The 18,415-nt window shown below is 43.1% G+C and overlaps 1 protein-coding gene across 1 annotated transcript; it reads left to right on the top strand.

The window, feature by feature from the left end:
* The first annotated feature begins 9,672 nt into the window (after positions 1–9,672).
* LOC123156525 (nicalin) lies at positions 9,673–17,685 on the top strand. The gene is made up of 14 exons (XM_044574648.1): positions 9,673–10,063; positions 10,605–10,759; positions 11,249–11,352; positions 11,478–11,544; positions 11,797–11,889; positions 11,965–12,129; positions 12,219–12,359; positions 12,449–12,526; positions 13,064–13,176; positions 13,258–13,318; positions 14,510–14,677; positions 14,766–14,867; positions 17,047–17,136; positions 17,217–17,685. The coding sequence occupies exons 1-14, from the start codon at positions 9,796–9,798 to the stop codon at positions 17,277–17,279; spliced, it is 1,668 nt and encodes a 555-aa protein (XP_044430583.1). The 5' UTR covers positions 9,673–9,795; the 3' UTR covers positions 17,280–17,685.
* The last annotated feature ends 730 nt before the right edge of the window (positions 17,686–18,415 follow it).

Here is an 18,415-nt window from a genome sequence, read left to right on the forward strand (position 1 = left end):
ATCGGAAGTGTTCCGGGTGAAATCGGGATTTTACCGGGTTACCGGGAGGTTACCGGAACCCCCCGGGAGCCATATGGGCCATCATGGGCCTTAGTGGAAAGGAGAAAGGGGCAGCCCAAGGGGGCTGCGCGCCTCCCCCCTTCCCCTAGTCCTATTAGGACTAGGAGAGGTGGCCGGCCACCCCTCTCCCTCTTTCCCCCTTGGGAATCCTAGTTGGAATAGGATTGGAGGGGAGTCCTACTCCCGGTAGGAGTAGGACTCCTCCTGCGCCACCTCCTCCTGGCCGGCGCCTCCTCCCCCCCTTGGCTCCTTTATATACGGAGGCAGGGGCACCTCTAAACACACAAGTTGACACAAGTTGATCCACGTGATCGATTCCTTAGCCGTGTGCGGTGCCCCCTGCCACCATATTCCTCGATAATACTGTAGCGGAGTTTAGGCGAAGCCCTGCTGCTGTAGTTCATCAAGATCGTCACCACGCCGTCGTGCTGACGGAACTCTTCCCCGACACTTTGCTGGATCGGAGTCCGGGGATCGTCATCGAGCTGAACGTGTGCTCGAACTCGGAGGTGCCGTAGTTTCGGTGCTTGATCGGTTGGATCGTGAAGACGTACGACTACTTCCTCTACGTCGTGTCATCGCTTCCGCAGTCGGTCTGCGTAGGGTACGTAGACAATACTCTTCCCCTCGTTGCTATGCATCACATGATCTTGCGTGTGCGTAGGAAATTTTTTGAAATTACTACGAAACCCAACAGTGGCATCCGAGCCTAGGTTATTGATGTTGATGTTATATGCACGAGTAGAACACAAGTAAGTTGTGGATGATACAAGTCATACTGCCTACCAGCATGTCATACTTTGGTTCGGCGGTATTGTTGGACGAGACGACCCGGACCAACCTTACGCGTACGCTTACGCGAGACCGGTTCCCTCGACGTGCTTTGCACAGAGATGGCTTGCGGGCGACTGCCTCTCCAACTTTAGTTGAACCAAGTATGGCTACGCCCGGTCCTTGCGAAGGTTAAAACGGAGTCTATTTGACAAACTATCGTTGTGGTTTTGATGCGTAGGTGAGATTGGTTCTTACTTAAGCCCGTAGCAGCCACGTAAAACATGCAACAACAAAGTAGAGGACGTCTAACTTGTTTTTGCAGGGCATGTTGTGATGTGATATGGTCAAGGCATGATGCTGAATTTTATTGTATGAGATGATCATGTTTTGTAACCAAGTTATCGGCAACTGGCAGGAGCCATATGGTTGTCGCTTTATTGTATGCAATGCAATCGCGATGTAATGCTTTACTTTATTACTAAACGGTAGTGATAGTCGTGGAAGCATAAGATTGGCGAGACGACAACGATGCTACGATGGAGATCAAGGTGTCGCGCCGGTGACGATGGTGATCATGACGGTGCTTCGGAGATGGAGATCACAAGCACAAGATGATGATGGCCATATCATATCACTTATATTGATTGCATGTGATGTTTATCTTTTTATGCATCTTATCTTGCTTTGATTGACGGTAGCATTATAAGATGATCTCTCACTAAATTATCAAGAAGTGTTCTCCCTGAGTATGCACCGTTGCCAAAGTTCGTCGTGCCCAGACACCACGTGATGATCGGGTGTGATAAGCTCTACGTCCATCTACAACGGGTGCAAGCCAGTTTTGCACACGCAGAATACTCAGGTTAAACTTGACGAGCCTAGCATATGCAGATATGGCCTCGGAACACGGAGACCGAAAGGTCGAGCGTGAATCATATAGTAGATATGATCAACATAACGATGTTCACCATTGAAAACTACTCCATCTCACGTGATGATCGGTTATGGTTTAGTTGATTTGGATCACGTGATCACTTAGAAGATTAGAGGGATATCTATCTAAGTGGGAGTTCTTAAGTAATATGATTAATTGAACTTAAATTTATCATGAACTTAGTCCTGGTAGTATTTTGCAAATTATGTTGTAGATCGATAGCTCGCATTGTTGCTTCCCTGTGTTTATTTTGATATGTTCCTAGAGAAAATTGTGTTGAAAAATGTTAGTAGCAATGATGCGGATTTGATCCGCGATCTGAGGTTTATCCTCATTGCTGCACAGAAGAATTATGTCCTTAATGCACCGCTAGGTGACAGACCTATTGCAGGAGCAAATGCAAACGTTATGAACGTTTGGCTAGCTCAATATGATGACTACTGGATAGTTATGTGCACCATGCTTTATGGCTTAGAATCGGGAACTTCAAAGATGTTTTGAACATCATGGACCATATGAGATGTTCCAGTATTTGAAGTTAGTATTTCAAGCAAATACCCGAGTTGAGAGATATGAAATCTCCAACAAGTTCTATAGCTAAAAGATGGAGGAGAATCGCTCAACTAGTGAGCATGTGCTCAGATTGTCTGAGTACTTCAATCGCTTGAATCAAGTGGGAGTTAATCTTCCAGATAAGATAGTGATTGACAGAATTCTCTAGTCACCATCACTATGTTACTGAACTTCGTGATGAACTATAGTATGCAAGGGATGACGAAAATGATTCCTGAGCTCTTCGTGATATTGAAATCGACGAAGGTAAAAAATCAAGAAAGAGCATCAAGTGTTGATGATTGACAAGACCACTAGTTTCAAGAAAAGGGCAGAGGGAAGAAGGGGAACTTCAAGAAGAACAGCAAGCAAGTTGCTGCTCAAAGTGAAGAAGCCCAAGTCTGGTCCTAAGCCTGAGACTAAGTGTTTCTACTGCAAAGGGACTGGTCACTGGAAGCGGAACTACCCCAAGTGATTGGCAGATAATAAGGATGGCAAAGTGAACATAAGTATATTTGATATACATGTTATTGATGTGTACTTTACTAGTGTTTATAGCAACCCCTCAGTATTTGATACTAGTTCAGTTGCTAAGATTAGTAAACTTGAAACGGGAGTTGCAGAATAAACAAAGACTAGTTGAAGGGGAAGTGACGATGAGTGTTGGAAGTAGTTCCAAGATTGATATGATCATCGCACACTCCCTATACTTTCGGGATTAGTGTTGAAACTAAATAAGTGTTATTTGGTGTTGGCGTTGAACATGAATATGATTTGATCATGTTTATTGCAATACGGTAATTCATTTAAGTAAGAGAATAAAATGTTGTTCTGTTTACATGAATAAAACCTTATATGGTTACACACCCAATGAAAATGGTTCATTGGATCTCGATCGTAGTGATACACATATTCATAATATTGAAACCAAAAGATGCAAAGTTAATAATGATAGTGCAACTTATTTGTGGCACAGCCGTTTGGGTCATATCGGTGTAAAGCGCATGAAGATACTCCATAAAGATGGATTTTCGGAATCACTTGGTTATGAATCATTTGATGCTTGCGAACCGTGCCTTTTGGGCAAGATGACTAAAACTCCGTTCTCCAGAACAATGGAACGTGCTACTGACTTATTGGAAATAATACATACCGATGTATGCAATCCAATGAGTGTTGATGCTCGTGGCAAGTATCATTATTTTCTGATCTTCACAGATGATTTGAGCAGATATGAGTATATCTACTTGATGAAACATAAGTCTGAAATAATTGAAAGGTTCAAAGAATTTCAGAGTGAAGTGGAAAAATCATCGTAACAAGAAAAATAAAGTTTCTGCGATCTGATCACGGAGACGAATATTTGAATTACGAGTTTGGTCTTCAATTAAAACAATGTGGAATAGTTTCATATCTCACGCCACCTGGAACACCACAATGTTATGGTGTGTCCGAACGTCGTAACCGCGCTTTATTGGATATGGTGCGATCTATGATGTCTCTTATTGATTTACCATTGTCGTTTTGGGGTTATGCATTAAAGACAGCTGCATTCACGTTAAAAGGGCACCATCTAAATCCGTTGAGACGACACTATATGAACTATGGTTTAGCAAGAAACCCAAGTTGTCGTTTCTTAAAGATTGGGGCTGCGATGCTTATGTGGAAAAGTTTCATCCTGATAAGCTCGAACCCAAATCGGAGAAGTGCGTCTTCATAGAATACCCAAAGGAAATTGTTGGGTACACCTTCTATCACAGATCTGGAGGCAAGATATTCGTTGCTAAAAATGGATCCTTTCTGGAGAAGGAGTTTCTCTCGAAAGAAGTGAGTGGGAGGAAAGTAGAACTTGATGAGGTAACTGTACCTGCTCCCTTATTGGAAAGTAGTTCATCACAGAAATCAGTTCCTGTGACAAATACACCAATTAGTGAGGAAGCTAATGATATTGATCATAAAACTTCAGATCAAGTTACTACAGAACCTCGTAGATCTTCCAGAGTAAGATCTACACCAGAGTGGTGTAGTAATCATATTCTGGAAGTCATGTTACTAGACCATGATGAACCTACGAACTATGAGGAAGCGATGATGAGCCCAGATTCCGCGAGATGGCTTGAGACCATAAAATCTGAGATATGATCCATGTATGACAACAAAGTATGGACTTTGATTGACTTGCTCGATGATCAGCAAAGCCATGTTAAATAAATGGATCTTCAAGAGGAAGACGGACACTGATAGTAGTGTTACTATCTACCAAGCTCGACTTGTTGCAAAAGTTTTTCCAACAAGTTCAAGGTGTTGAATACGATGAGGTTTTCTCACTCGTATCGATGCTTAAGTCTGTCCGAATCATGTTAGCGATTGCCGCATTTTATGATTATGAAATTTGGCAGATGGATGTCAAAACTGCATTTCTGAATGGATTTCTGGAAGAAGAGTTGTATATGATGCAACCAGAAGGTTTTGTCAATCCTAAAGGTGCTAACAAAATGTGCAAGCTCCAGCGATCCATCTATGGACTGGTGCAAGCATCTCGGAGTTGGAATATACGCTTTGATAAGTTGATCAAAGCATATAGTTTTATATGGGCTTACGATGAAGCCTGTATTTACAATAAAGTGAGTGGGAGCACTACAGCCTTTCTGATTAGTATATGTGAGTAACATATTGTTGATCAGAAATGATGTAGAATTTTTCTGCAAAGCATAAAGGAGTGTTTTAAAGGAGTTCTTTAAAAAGAAAAGACCTCAGTAAAAGCTACTTATATATTGAGCATCAAGATCTATTGAGATAGATCAAGACGCTTGATAAGATTTTCAATGACTACATACCTTGGCAAGATTTTGAAATAGTTCAAAATGGAACAGTTAAAGAAAGAGTTCTTGCCTGTGTTGCAAAGGTATGAAATTGAGTAAGACTCAAATCCCGACCACAGCAGAAAATAGAAAGAGAATGAAAAGTCATTCCCTATGCCTCAGTCATAGGTTCTATAAAGTATGCTATGCTATGTACCAGACCTATTGTATACCTTGCTCTGTATTTGGCAAGGGAGTACAATAGTGATCTAGGAGTAGATCACTGGACATTGGTCAAGAATATCCTTAGTAAGGACTAAGGAGATGTTTCTCGATTATGGAGGTGATAAAAGAGTTTGTTGTAAAAGTTACATCAGTGCAAACTTTTACACTGATCCAGATGACTCTAAGTCTCAATCTGGATACATATTGAAAGTGGGAGCAATTAGCTAGAGTAGCTCCGCACAGAGCATTGTAGACATAGAATATTTGCAAAATACATACGGCTCTGAATGTGACAGACCCATTGACTAAGCTTCTCTCACGAGCAAAACATGATCACACCTTAGTACTCTTTGGATATTAATCACATAGCGATGTGAACTAGATTATTGACTCTAGTAAACCCTTTGGGTGTTGGTCACATGATGATGTGAACTATGGGTGTTAATCATATACAGATATGAATATTAGTGTTAAATCACATGACGATGTGAACTAGATTATTGACTCTAGTGCAAGTGGGAGACTGAAGGAAATATGCCCTAGAGGCAATAATAAAGTTATTATTTATTTCCTTATTTCATGATAAATGTTTATTATTCATGCTAGAATTGTATTAACCGGAAACATAATACATGTGTGAATACATAGACAAACAAAGTGTCACTAGTATGCCTCTACTTGACTAGCTCGTTAATCAAAGATGGTTATGTTTCCTAACCATGAACAATGAGTTGTTATTTGATTAACGAGGTCACATCATTAGTAGAATGATCTGATTGACATGACCCATTCCATTAGCTTAGCACCCGATCGTTTAGTATGTTGCTATTGCTTTCTTCATGACTTATACATGTTCCTATGACTATGAGATTATGCAACTCCCGTTTACCGGAGGAACACTTTGGGTACTACCAAACGTCACAACGTAACTGGGTGATTATAAAGGAGTACTACAGGTGTCTCCAATGGTCGATGTTGGGTTGGCGTATTTCGAGATTAGGATTTGTCACTCCGATTGTCGGAGAGGTATCTCTGGGCCCTCTCGGTAATACACATCACATAAGCCTTGCAAGCATTACAACTAATATGTTAGTTGTGAGATGATGTATTACGGAACGAGTAAAGAGACTTGCCGGTAACGAGATTGAACTAGGTATTGGATACCGACGATCGAATCTCGGGCAAGTAACATACCGATGACAAAGGGAACAACGTATGTTGTTATGCGGTCTGACCGATAAAGATCTTCGTAGAATATGTAGGAGCCAATATGGGCATCCAGGTCCCGCTATTGGTTATTGACCGGAGACGTGTCTCGGTCATGTCTACATTGTTCTCGAACCCGTAGGGTCCGCACGCTTAAGGTTACGATGACAGTTATATTATGAGTTTATGCATTTTGATGTACCGAAGGTTGTTCGGAGTCCCGGATGTGATCACGGACATGACGAGGAGTCTCGAAATGGTCGAGACATAAAGATTGATATATTGGAAGTCTATGTTTGGACATCGGAAGTGTTCCGGGTGAAATCGGGATTTTACCGGGTTACCGGGAGGTTACCGGAACCCCCCGGGAGCCATATGGGCCATCATGGGCCTTAGTGGAAAGGAGAAAGGGGCAGCCCAAGGGGGCTGCGCGCCTCCCCCCTTCCCCTAGTCCTATTAGGACTAGGAGAGGTGGCCGGCCACCCCTCTCCCTCTTTCCCCCTTGGGAATCCTAGTTGGAATAGGATTGGAGGGGAGTCCTACTCCCGGTAGGAGTAGGACTCCTCCTGCGCCACCTCCTCCTGGCCGGCGCCTCCTCCCCCCCTTGGCTCCTTTATATACGGAGGCAGGGGCACCTCTAAACACACAAGTTGACACAAGTTGATCCACGTGATCGATTCCTTAGCCGTGTGCGGTGCCCCCTGCCACCATATTCCTCGATAATACTGTAGCGGAGTTTAGGCGAAGCCCTGCTGCTGTAGTTCATCAAGATCGTCACCACGCCGTCGTGCTGACGGAACTCTTCCCCGACACTTTGTTGGATCGGAGTCCGGGGATCGTCATCGAGCTGAACGTGTGCTCGAACTCGGAGGTGCCGTAGTTTCGGTGCTTGATCGATTGGATCGTGAAGACGTACGACTACTTCCTCTATGTCGTGTCATCGCTTCCGCAGTCGGTCTGCGTAGGGTACGTAGACAATACTCTTCCCCTCGTTGCTATGCATCACATGATCTTGCGTGTGCGTAGGAAATTTTTTGAAATTACTACGAAACCCAACAATAAAAGCATGATGCAAAATGGACGTATCAAGCATCATCTAAGGGGATTGCATTGGCATCATGATTAGAAACAACAGACCCATCAGGACATACCATAGTGGCAGTGTTATTATTCTTATGTTGTAGTGTGGCCACAGAGTGAAGAAAACCTGGAATTCTCACTTCATAAAGGCACCCATTTAATTTTGCCCTCTATTACCGATAGACTTTCTATGCTGATGCAACAAAGTCAAGTGAGCCTCAAGATCTTTCCTAAGAGCATATTCTGAATTTTTTAGTAGAGTCAATCAGGGCAATCAGAGGATTGACATCAGTAATATTCCTCCTTAAGAATAGATAAGATTTTGGTCCAAGTTTTAAGAATTTTTTGAGAATCTCCATTTTTTTGCATTAATCCTCTTAGTAGCATCTGCACAGTGAATGCTCTTAGTCCAAACCGACTTCACTAAAGGCAGAAATTGGCCATGATCCATCCACCAATTTTCAAACCTTAAAATGTTGCTCTTGGGCATAGAGGTTTTAATGTGAATAACATGAGGCACATGGTGAGAAGCTATCATAGCTAAAGTAAAGGGTAAAGCACTATAATGTCTAGGATGTTACGTGAAGAACCAGTCCAGTCTCTCTAAAAAAGGGCTAGATTGCATATTGCTCCAGATGAATTTCCCGCTTTGAAGTGGGATATCAACGATACCAAGTTGACTAATTACTACATTGGAATGCAACATGTCACTGAAATTCCCTCCAGGTTTTCTTCTATCATCAAAGCTTCCAATGAGGTGAAATCTCCTAGAAGCAGCCAATCTACATCATCAGGGATATGAGTACCATCGAAGCAACTAAGGAATTCTGATTTTTCATCATCCTGTCATGGAGCGTGGATGTTTGGGAGAGTCTAACATTTCCCACATTTTGTTTGATTGAAGCACTACATATATTGCAAATTCATTATGAAAAAAGAGCTCTCCTTTGTATTGAAACAACGAGAATTCCACCAGATCTAACAACAAATGGAAAAAGGGAAGGAATCAAATACTAGACGATAAAATTTCCTAATGAAGGGTATATTAATATGCTCTTTTTAGTTCCCCAGAAACACACCACAGTGCAACCACTCTCTTCAATCTTGTTTTGAATATGCAACCATTTATCTGGGGAGTTCAAACCTCAATATTTTAATTAAGAACTTTCCAGGATTATGTTGTCATTGAAGAATTCCTAAAAAAGAAGTTGACATTGCAAGAAACCACAAGCCATTGCATTAGACAATGGATCAGAGACTGAGTAGCACTAGGACTTGGAATAGGACCAGTGCTAGGATAGGATCAAAGCCTAGATAGGATCAGGCATAAGCAAGTAAACATTCAAATAATGCACACAACAAACGTAGAGGTCATAACCAAACCTGACATAGGATTGGTATATGCTATCAGAAAAGACCATAATATTTCATAGTAGATATAGATTCTGAAAGAAGAGGGCTAAGAAAAGATCCGCGCAAAGAAACACCAGGATGCAACCTATACATGCTTTCACAAGTGTTTTTGATTCATATATATGAAAATATACTAAATGTGTCCTATGATATGCTCTGGTAGCACGTTTATTATGTTGCCAAACCGAATCTAGCTTAATGAAAATTGCTTAATAACCTAAGAAGAACAACCTTTTTTTTTCTTTTTATAAGCATCATTGGAATTCAAAGATGCAAAGCACGTCGGAGTAGAGTCTCATGCTGGATGAGAAAACTAAGAACATGGTTGAACACTACAATAATATCGCGATGCCAAACAAGAATGTAGCTAGTCACTTGACAATGCAAAGTTACCATGATGTTCCACCCATGGGATTAGTTTAGGCATTATATTTAACCGAAGCATGGCAGTAGCAATTAACTATGTCAACCCGCACATGACCTGTTCCATTATGCATGAATGCGATGTTAATCTACGATCGGAAATCACATGGTGAAGTTTATGCGAAGGAACCCAGAAAAGCAGAGGAAATTACCAGGCGAGTCCACGCCGCCACCTCCGCACGCAGTGAAGGTGAGGACGTGAGGTCGAGAGGACTTGGTTTGATTGAACACCAGTCTGATACCAATCAGATCGGCAGCAGCGGCAGCGGCAGCGGCTGCATCTGCATCTCCGCCCCGGCCCCAGAGCCCCACCCCGCCGCGCCGGCCATGTCTCCCTCCGGGGAGGTGGTCGCCTCCGTCTCCTCCGCGCTCGCCGTCCTGCTCGTCCTCCTCGCCTGCGTCGAGCTCGGCGACGCGGCCGCCGCCGTCGGCGTCTACCGCCTCATCCAGTACGACCTCGCCGGCGCCCCGCTCGGCTCCCGCGCCGCCGCGCTCAACCACCACGCCGCCGCCTTCCCGCTCCCCGCGGGGGCTGACCTCTCCCGCTCCGCGCTCGTCGCGCCGCTGCTCGACCTCCCGCTCTCCTTCCTCCGAGGTACTCCTGCCCTCCCCCTTTTTTCGCGCCATCCTCCTAGTACCAGCACGCTGTAGTAGATGAGACGAGCTCTTCACCGGCTCTAGCTAAAATTGAGCTCGATCTGTGTGCCACTTCGCATTGCCGATCGAGATGTGTAGTGTTGGCGATATACTTTCCGATCTCGTAAGATTCCGATGTCGACGTGTATCAGTTACTTTCGTGTTTCTACATGGCACATGCTGCTCGTTTAGTTACAGCAACCGGGTCGTAGCCAGGATAAGCTCTATTTATGGGCTTTAGTATGCCTTCAGTTATCATCTGACTTGTTTGCTACTTTTGCCAAAATGTATGCACTCACTCATGTGGCATTACGAACTGTCGAGTCATGGCATCTAAACTACAACAATCATGACTCAACGATGATGTTCCATCATGCATGAACCATCCGAAAAAGATCATGTTTCTTCAATGAACCACAGTATTAATTATTTATTTTGCACATGGAATTTGATTGAAATAATAGTGTTGACAAACTGCTGTTTCATTACCTACTACTCAGAGTACCTGTCAGAGAAAAAACATCTTGGAGGGTTGCTCATTCTGCTCCCGAGAAACATCAGCGCTAAGAATGTTGAGGGAAACAACGATGACAAGGGGGAACCAAAGAATGTGCTGGCTGAGCTAGAAAAGTTGCTCATGCATGAAGAAGTGCCGGTAAGTTATAAATTTGTTAGGCAACTATGTCTATCTTTGCTTGTGATTTATATGTTCCATTACTTATACAGTATCTAGTTAGTTATATCACACAGCTCCACAGATATAATATTTAGAAGTACAAATTATAACACTATAAATATGCTTTGAACTTCTGCAATCTGTTTTGTAAATTTGTATTTGGCAATGTAGCTCAACAAAAATAATACAGTTATAGTTGCATTTGAAATCCTGATTGGTGCTTTTAGCTGTTAACCAAACTTCTCTTTGTTTTGAAGGATGCACGCTTTAAATTGCTATTGGTACAGCACCAACAGTTTCTGTGACCCCCATTGCAGTATAACATTGTTTTTATAAATAGTGATCTTTCCTTCAGATTTGCTAATGTTTTTTTTCCAGTCTAAATGTCCTGCTTCCTCTTTGTTCAGTGATCAACTTTTTAAATATGATATAATATTTTGGCTAACTCATGTGCATTACTCTATGCAGTTTCCAGTGTACTTCGCTTTCCATGATGACAATTTGGATAACCTATTGGCAGATATTCGTAAAATTGCCTCTTCAGGCCAGCCAGCCTCTGCATCAACAGGAGGGTAATACTTGAAGACGAAACTCAGCATACTCTCGAGTGTCCAGCATTTTGCACTATAATTAGTGTAACACTTGACTATAAATTGTCAGCCTCCTGCATGGTCTTGATTGTCTTTTGGACTTGTAGATACAAGCTTGTAGTGCCTTCTGCGGAACCTAAAAGGGTGTCATCTCCAACCATTTCAAATATCCAGGTAGCTGCTCTGACATGAATTTACTGTCTACTTTCGCATTCATCAGGTTGATCTTATTTACTTTATAATTCACTGCAACATCTTATAGATCTGTTTTCTTTTGGAACAAACAATTAAGTAGACCATGAAGAATGGCTGGCTATATGCCAGAAGTGATCGCTACACCTGATATCTGACTCTTACAAATTTAATAGTGTTTCCCATCTTTCATGAGATGTCAACAGGACTAAGTTTAATATCTTTGAGTTGCAGGGATGGTTACCTGGATCGAGAGGAGAGGGTGATGCTGAACAGCTTCCAACCATTGCCATAGTTGCAAACTATGACACTTTTGGTGCTGCACCTGTATGTAACCCAGGAAAAATGTTTCAAGAATCTTTGATATTATTTTCAGTATTTTCGTAATACATATGTTTTTAGGCGCTTTCCGTGGGAAGTGATAGCAATGGAAGTGGAGCTGTGGCTCTTCTAGAAATTGCAAGGATCTTTTCACGCCTCTATTCAAGTCCTAAGACCAGAGGCAAGTTTAATCTTCTCTTTGGATTAACATCTGGCGGACCCTACAATTACAATGGAACTAGCAAGGTTAGTGATCATCTTGCGCCATTATGAAAGCCTTCTGGTGCATATTCATGGTCAACTCACAGCTGTATGGTTTTCAAATTTTGTTACAGTGGCTTAGAAGTTTCGATCAGCGTGTACGCGAGAGTATTGACTATGCAATTTGCTTGAATAGCGTTGGTTCCTGGAGCAATGATCTCTGGATGCATGTATCAAAGCCTCCAGAGAACCCTTACATCAAGCAAATCTTTGAAGTACAGTAGCCATTTCAAGTTTTTCGGTCCATAACCTCAGTTGTCTGCAATGATAAGTCGATTCACAACTCGAAGTTTCTTTGCTTCAGGATTTTTCAGATGTCTCCAAGGAAATGGGCATTTCAGTCGGCATCAAGCACAAGAAAATTAATGTGTCAAATTCTAGAGTATGTTCTTGCCTTTTGAAGGATTGTACACCTTCATTAGGCTTGGATCCCATCAGGATTTCAGATAATCCATCTTACATGTACTTACTGTCAGTACTAGCATGATGGCATTTGAAATACTTATTGGTGAATCAATTCTTCTGGCATGGTAGCCTGACATAGTATTTCGAGCGCAGGATCAAGAATTAGCTTAGTATTGGCATGAGGGCTGGTTTAGAAACGAGTTCAGAACTATTCCCTCCGTTTCTAAATACAAGACCTTTTAGAGATTTCAATACGACTACATACGGATGTATATAGACATATTTTAGAGTGTAGATTCACTCATTTTGCTCCGTATGTAGTCTGCATTGAAATCTCTAAAAAGCCTTATATTTAGGAACGGAGGGAGTATATGCTATTTCTAGAAGTTAATATGCTGTTTTAGTATTTACATTTTGGAATCTAGAAGCCTTTTACTGCTTTAGTATTGCTGATTAACTATTCTATTTCGTTAAACTTTCAAGCTTGCCAAGTGACATGCTTGCAATCTTGCAGGTAGCATGGGAACATGAGCAATTCTCGAGGTTTAGGGTGACTGCGCTAACTCTTTCGGAATTGTCTACACCTCCTGAATTTTTGGAAAACACTGGTGGTCTGTACGACACTAGGTGAAGTCACTTCTAATACACCCTAATTCTTTTTTCACTGTCTTAGTTTTTAATATTTTACTTGCATTTTCCTTCTTTCAGAGAATCAGCAGATGTTGAGTCAGTAATGAGAACTGTCAAATTAGTTTCTGAGAGTCTTGCGGTAAGCTAAATCATTTGCTCTGATTTTTTTTTTCATTTTACTTTGCACACAGTAGTTAGATAATATTGATGAAGTTATCGTTTCTTCAGTGTTAGATGTATATGTGTTAATGGTTTGTAGACATTTTTTCCATGTAAGAATTTCCAATGGGCAAGTGACCGCTTCTGTTATACATCTCTTTTCGGTGTATCCACAAATATTCATTCAATATTTGTTTCTTTGGGAAAACGTGTTTGTACGGACTAATTGAATTTTTAGTTTGGTTAGAAATTTAGATTTAAATATCCACAGCAGTAGCATGTATGTAGGATAATATAACTGTTCAACTGGTTTTAACTTAGCATGAAGTTTCTCTGGAAATATGTCAACACAAAGTTGATCGAGTTATTTTAGTGCTTCAGTTACACTCAAATGTCTAGCTGCATAGAAATACCAGTTTAGGAGATTCTGCCGTCCATCCATGTTACAATGGTTTCGTGTTATAAGCATGTTTGAATGTGATGCAAAAAAACATTAAAAATGCAAATTGTTGCTATGATGAGTGTTTGGAAGAACTAAAGTTACTGATTACATCTTGCTTTCTTCTGAACCAGGATTCTTATAGTTAGACAAAGGTTTAGGAGATTCTGCTATTCATCCATGTTACAATGGTTTTATGTTATAAGCATGTGTGATGCTAAAAATCATTAGAAATGTAAATTGCTGCTATGATAATTGTTTGGAAGAGTTAAAGTCACTGGTTACCTCTTGCTCTTTTCTGAACCAGGATTCTTAGTTAGACGAAGGTTTAGGAGATTCGGCTGTTCATCCACACTACAATTGTTTCATGTGATACTGTTATTTAGGTAGCGTGTTTGTTTGAATTTGATGCAAGAAATTATTAGGTAAGCAAAATGCCGCTATGATGATTGATCGGAAGAACTAAAGTTACTGGCTGCCTCTTGCTCTTTTCTAAATCAGGATTCTTATAATTAGACGAAGGTTTAGGAGATTCTGCCGTCCATCCATGTTTCAGTTGTTTCGTGTTATTCAGGTGGCATGTTTGAATGTTAAAATGATTAGATGTGCAAAATGCTGCTATAATAAGTGATTGGAAGAACTAAAGTTACCGTCCGCCTTTTGCTCTTTTCTGAACCAAGATTCTTATAATTAGATGAAGTCTGATATTATACTAATAGTGCCTCTTCACAGAGACAAATCTACAGGTTGAGAGGAAGGAACATTGATGTTTTTGCTGATAACAGCAGCTTAGCCATCAGTCCTCACTACATCCGGTCCTGGTTGGATCTTTTTTCACGGACACCACGGGTTGCACCTTTTCTTCAGAAGAATGACCCCTTCATTGTAGCACTTAAAAAGGTTGCGTACCTTCTATCAGTGATCTCATCTAGTTCACCTTGTTCATAGTTTCCTCGCAAGACATGACACTATCTATGTATTGGTGCAGGAACTGTCCGAGCATACAACTGATGTGCATGTTCAAAATGACGTCCTTGATGGCATGTTCACTTTCTATGATGCAACAAAGTCAACTTTAAACGTATACCAGGTAAGTGTGTAAGCTTCATGCCACACTTCTCCATGTTTGGATATCGCCTTTTAATTTCAGAATGACATAAAAGTGTACTGAGCATATATATAGCCTCTAGATTGGTAGTGCTGTTAGAGTACGTAATGGGCCTAATGGGCCCATTAGTCTTAGGGTTAATTAGAGATAAGGGTCGCTTGCTTAGGGGTCAAGTAAGCCTTGCTTGGGAGTCAAGTAAACCTCTCTATATAAAGAGAGGAGATGTATCAATCTAATCAAGCAAGAATTAAGAAGGAAATCCCTTCCATCTTGCCCGGCCGTGGGCAAAAGGCCCCCGGCCGGCCCTCTCGCGCCCTCCTTTTAGCAGCGCCATAACAATTTGGTATCAGCTAGCTTCGTTCGATCATGTCTTCGCCGCCGCCCTCCTCAACACTTCCGCCGCCGATCGCCACGTCGCCCCCTGTCCTCACACCGGAGGAGATGACCGGGGTGCTGCGTGCCCTAACCCTGGCGGTCCAGGACATCCAGCTCTACTTGATCGGATCCTACGGGCCGCCGCCGGCCGCCGCCACCACCGGGCCGTCATGGCTGCCGTGGCAGCCGCCGGCCCTGGCGGCCTCCGCCGCGTTTGCCGGGTCGCTGCAGCCCCAGCTGCAGTTTCCGCCGCCACCCGCCACCACCGGGCCGCCCTTGCTGCCATGGCAGCCGCCACTTTTGCCGGACTCCGCCGCGGTCGCCGGCCAGCTGCAGCAGCAGCCCTGGCTGTCGAGGCAGCCGCCGCTCTTGGCGGCCTCCGCCACACCCTTCGGCCCGCTGCAGCCGCCAGCACCTACTGAACTTACATCTGGATCATATTCAAGATCTTATGTTGAGCAAATAGTACAGCGAGGGGATAATAGACCTTCTGGGAGCAAGCAGGCATTGGAGATGCTGCAACATGCACAGCAAAAGCATGGTTATGGATCCAACGCCTACTTGAGCGAGGATGGGTCATACTCTTAGGCTCAGGACAACTATGCCCCCTCGTACCACCAGAACGGGAAGGCCCCTGATTTCCACGCCGAGGAGCCGAGGCCGCTGGCATACAACAGCGGCGTTGTGGAAAGGCCGCCGCCGCCTCAGCACCAGTGGGTGCCCCCTCAGCCTCCAGGTGTTGCCATGCCAGAAGCGGCGGCCGCCATCCGTCAACAGAAGTCCCTTACGAAGCAACCGTCCAGCGACATGTCCGAGGCGACGGTGAGGCTGCCGGCTGCTGCGCGCGGCCTCCTTGCGCAGCCCTCCTCAACACTGCGTAGTTTGCAGCTGCCGCTCCTCCAAGTTGCCCTTCGCTGTGCGACAGACCTCGATCTCGGCCGCTGCGTCGGGGATCTTGGGCATGCGGTTTCCCCCATAAACGGGCATGCTGTTTTCCTCGCGGGCAGTGACCTCAAAGTCTGCGACATCGGCGGTTGGGGGAGCGCACCCCTCCTCGACAGGAGCGGACCGCGTAACACCACTGCATTCCGCCGCCGGCCGCCGCGAGGGCGCCTCCGCTGGTCGCTCTTGCAACCACTTCCAGGTGGCCATACACATGCACTGCCTTCGTCCAGATGGTGTCCATGGGATCCAGGTGGCTGTACACGTGCACGTTCGATGTGTGGAGGGTGTTCACTTTTTTGTTAAGGAGTCCAAAATAAAGCGTCCCAGTCCATTTCAGGCTGAGAGTAATAAAACAAGCCGAGATGTAAAAGGCTTGTTTTTAGGTGTTAGGTTTGTGTCGCGTCGAGTCATGGTTATAAGTTGGTTAGGCTGCAGCTCGAGGACAAGCTGCATGTCCAGGTGGGGTGTAGTGTTAGAGTACGTAATGGGCCTAATGGGCCCATTAGTCTTAGGGTTAATTAGAGATAAGGGTCGCTTGCTTAGGGGTCAAGTAAGCCTTGCTTGGGAGTCAAGTAAACCTCTCTATATAAAGAGAGGAGATGTATCAATCTAATCAAGCAAGAATTAAGAAGGAAATCCCTTCCATCTTGCCCGGCCGTGGGCAAAAGGCCCCCGGCCGGCCCTCTCGCGCCCTCCTTCTAGCAGCGCCATAACAAGTGCCTTGTGATGTGTCATCCATGGATTTTAAGTTTTACATCCACCTTTTATGTTGCTTTTATTAGATATCACCATCACCACATTGAAATGACCTCAACCGGCCTTTTATTGTTCAAATTCACAGGTTGCAAGTGTTACTTTCGACCTGTTGTTCCTTCTGGTGCTCGGTTCCTATCTAATTGTTCTCTTCAGTTTCCTAGTAATCACAACACGGGTATGGACCGATTCATTTCTGTAAACATAACTAGAAGCTTTCTTTCCCTGCACTGAGATGATACGTTTTCTCTTGAACAGGGCCTCGACGATCTCATTAACATATTCCGGCGGCCTCCATCACGTAAAGTCAAGGGAGCATAGACTAGATCATCATGTTTTGTGTATTAGTAACGAGGAGAAGTGCATGCCTAGTTAGAAGAGCTAGACACCAGGATTTACGAAAAGCTAAGCTTTCCACAACAGATAGACCTGTAATTTTCAGAATTACCCTTTGTTCTCTAGCCAATGTGAGCGGCATCAGATTCTCCAGGGCGAAAACATTTTCTTCTGCACACAAGGAATTTTGACTGTAATTTGTTGTCTGTTATTTTTTTTTTCATTTCTGGCTACTGTGAAGTAGAAGGCCTATCTGCATAATCATCGTGGCAGTGTGTTACTATGTTATGTATGGATAGAAAGCACCACTCTGTACTCCCAAATCTGTACTTGGGTACAGTGAGATACATCTTCTGAATACACTCAAAGCAGAACTGCATCCTGCTTCATATACCTTGTTTTAATGTACTTCTAATGGCTTGGGATGCATGATTCCCTCAAGTATGCCGGCTAAGCAATGACATAGGACTTAGATGTGCAATATTTAGGGCACATATGGATGTGCTTTAGCAAAACTGGCTGGCTAATCACCGAGGTTTACAGTACTACCTCCGTCTTGGTTTATAGGTCCTCATTGTAGTTTGTGTCAAATTTTAACTAAAGATTTAACTAACAAAATGTTAATGCATGTCAAAAAAAATTATTTTATTGAATTCGTATTTGAACATAGTTTTTCAAAAATATAATGTTTGGTGACATGCGTGAACATTTTGTTAGTTTAATTTATGGTCAAAATTTGGCACGAAAAACCCGGACGGAGGTAGTACGAAGTTGTAGCCAAATTAAGCGGGGTGTCAAGAATGACATCAGGTCTGTTGGCCTCTCAAATACACATCTCTTGATGTGCCGCCAGTTTTCCTGTCGAGCATGCAAATTTCCTGATGAATTCTTTACTTTAGCCCTCTTTTGTAAAATTTCATCAGATTTCCGTCCTGCAAAACTCCAGGATATACGTAGTGCTATCAATGTTGAGCTACTCCCTTCGTCACAGTTTAGAAGACACAGTTAAATTTGCGTGCGTTTTCACAATAGACAAGGTTTAGAGCGCATTGCATTTATTTCTAGTATGTACTATTCCTATATGCATGCGTAATGTGAATGCTATTTTTTAGTCCATCCCA

Source organism: Triticum aestivum, chromosome 7B (assembly GCF_018294505.1).
Source record: "Triticum aestivum cultivar Chinese Spring chromosome 7B, IWGSC CS RefSeq v2.1, whole genome shotgun sequence".
Lineage (NCBI taxonomy): Eukaryota > Viridiplantae > Streptophyta > Magnoliopsida > Poales > Poaceae > Triticum > Triticum aestivum.

Bases quoted from the DNA above. Each gene is read 5' to 3' on its own strand.
- LOC123156525 (XM_044574648.1), top strand. From the start codon at position 9,796: ATGTCTCCCTCCGGGGAGGTGGTCGCCTCCGTCTCCTCCGCGCTCGCC. The intron at 13,319-14,509 runs GTAAGCTAAATC...GCCTCTTCACAG, and splicing joins TAGTTTCTGAGAGTCTTGCG to AGACAAATCTACAGGTTGAG. The intron at 14,678-14,765 runs GTTGCGTACCTT...GTATTGGTGCAG, and splicing joins TCATTGTAGCACTTAAAAAG to GAACTGTCCGAGCATACAAC.